General features: G+C 52.9%; 1 protein-coding gene across 1 annotated transcript in view; it reads left to right on the top strand.

Moving 5' to 3' along the window:
- MYD88 (myeloid differentiation primary response 88) overlaps positions 1-2,037 on the top strand; it is a gene marked incomplete at its 5' end in the record, with an annotated part of 3,555 nt that extends 1,518 nt beyond the window's left edge. Inside the window, one exon of the mRNA XM_015564859.1 lies at positions 461-2,037. Within this exon, the coding sequence (XP_015420345.1) occupies positions 461-615 (155 nt within the window). The remainder of the gene's footprint in view (positions 1-460) is intronic.
- Between the last annotated feature and the right edge of the window lie 111 nt (positions 2,038-2,148).

The raw sequence follows: 2,148 nt of genomic DNA, 5'->3' as shown, positions 1-2,148 counted from the left end.
GTCCATCCATCTGTCTTTTAGTTTCACTTTTGAAATGGTTGTTCGAGGCGGCAAACTCCGGTCTTAACCTATGCCGCCATCTTGGTTCTCCTGATAACAGACTTTAATGAAGTATAATTTATATGCAGTAAAGTACACAATTCCTAAATGAATATTGCTCAGTACCATTTTGCATAGGATTCTTGTGTCCTCAATGCCAGTGGTCAATTTTAGAACTACAAACCTTGGGCATCATAAGTAATCTGCACTTAGGTGCGATCTGTCAATAAGAGTGAACTACTAGCATCTAATAGTGACACTGCGGGAGGAGCGCGATAGCGATCCCGGCTCTTTTGGCGAAAGATAGGAGGAGCGCGATTGTGCTCCCCGGCACTAAAAGGGTTAATCCCTGGTCTGGGGAGTGGCCAATGCCACTGTGGGATGAGGGCCTGGTGCCAGCTCTGCACCCCTTGGCTTGCAGGTGCCCATCAGAAGCGACTGATCCCCGTCAAGTACAAGGCAATGAAGAAAGAGTTCCCGAGCATCCTGCGGTTCATCACTGTCTGTGACTACACCAACCCCTGCACCAAGTCCTGGTTCTGGACTCGCCTTGCCAAAGCCCTGGCCCTGCCCTGAAGACTGCCCTGGTACCCTGGGTGTCCGTGTGTCTGTCTGCCTGTACATGTACTTCTGCCCCTGCCTCCCACTGAGGTTGTAGGGGGATGCCTTGAGATGCCAACTCCACAGGCACATCTGCAGCCACTGCACACTTCTGGACATCACATCTCATGTCCTGCGTGGAACCAGCGGCTGCCAGTGGATGTGCCGGCTGGGACTAAGAGGCGCCATCTCTGACCCATCCACACACCTTAGACCTCAGTTTCTCTGCCTGGTAATGCGTGGGGTGGGGAGAACAGACAGTAGCTGTGTTCGAATCACTGTGGGAAATGGTGGGGCCTTGTTCTGGGTCTCCTAGGGGAGCCAGATCTTGGCTGGGAGAGAGCTGGCCGCTGGAGCCCTAAGCTGGTTCCTGCCAGGGCAGTTGCTTTCACAATGGTGCCTACTCATTGCCCACCTCACACCTCACTTCCTCCTGCCCCACGGGGTAGATACTGGCCTAGCACAGAGATCCCGCCTTGGAGCCTGATTCCCCCATGGGCTCACCTCTGTCTGCCTCTTGGATTCCTCCCAGCCTCTTTCCACTTTCAGTGTGACAAGTCCTCGGAGCGGTTAGGGCTGCTTTTCACTTCAACCCATCCAGGTGCCTGTGGTCACCTCCTGCCTCTGCCTGGCAGAGGATGGGACCCACCAAGTTGGGTTCCGAGGCTCGATCGCCGTGGTGGGATAAGCAAGAAACCTTCCTCCCTGGGCCGCCCACAGAGCTTTCCCACCGACTTTTCGTACCTTGATTGCCTTACAAAGTTTTCCACTGGGACCAGTTTACAAACCACATAAGAGCCTCCTGCCCCAGATCTTGTGGGCACATGGACATACATACACATACATACAGGCAAACACACACATCATTTTCCCCACTTCAGTGGAACCAACCTCTAAACAGGACCAAATATGCCAGTATTATGCCCTCAGAGAAGCACAGAGCAGGGCAGAGAGCGGCCTGACCTCACACAGCCGGCCTGCGGCAGTCGGCTGTTGTCCTCTCTCTCTCTCCAGGGAATGTGTACAGCACTTAGTCTCAAGCTCTCCTTTGGGGAGAAGATATCATGGTCTCAGGTCCCTGTCCCAGAGCAGACCCCAGGACCCTAAATCTACTAGAAAGTGCGTGTCTTTGTTCCACCTCCAGCATGGCTGGCGCGGGGTCCCTGCCCTTGGGGTCTAGGGAGGGTCTGAAGGCCCCTCTCTGCACGATCGTGATGAAGCACTTAGCTCCATGCACCTATCCCCGCTTTGGTACTGGGGAGTATTTTTTAAAGATTTCCAGGAAGTAGTTCACACCTATTTTGTATGCGTTGCGAGAAATTCCAAGAGAGCTGAGAAATGTCTGTGTCATTTCTCCTGTATCCTGGGTTTTTAATAAAGAGTTTTCTATTTTGGGAACAGCAGGTTTCATTTGTGTCTGGGAGGCCTTTGGAAGCGGTAACCTGGGATAAGGCTGTCCTGGGTAAGAGAAACTGGCCCCTTGGGTAGATTCCTGTGGGTTTGTGAGTT

The sequence above is a fragment of the Myotis davidii genome, unplaced genomic scaffold (assembly GCF_000327345.1).
Source record: "Myotis davidii unplaced genomic scaffold, ASM32734v1 scaffold81, whole genome shotgun sequence".
Taxonomy (NCBI): Eukaryota; Metazoa; Chordata; class Mammalia; order Chiroptera; family Vespertilionidae; genus Myotis; species Myotis davidii.
The sequence above is the reverse complement of the archived record's forward strand: the minus strand, read 5'-3'. Positions and strand labels throughout refer to the sequence as shown.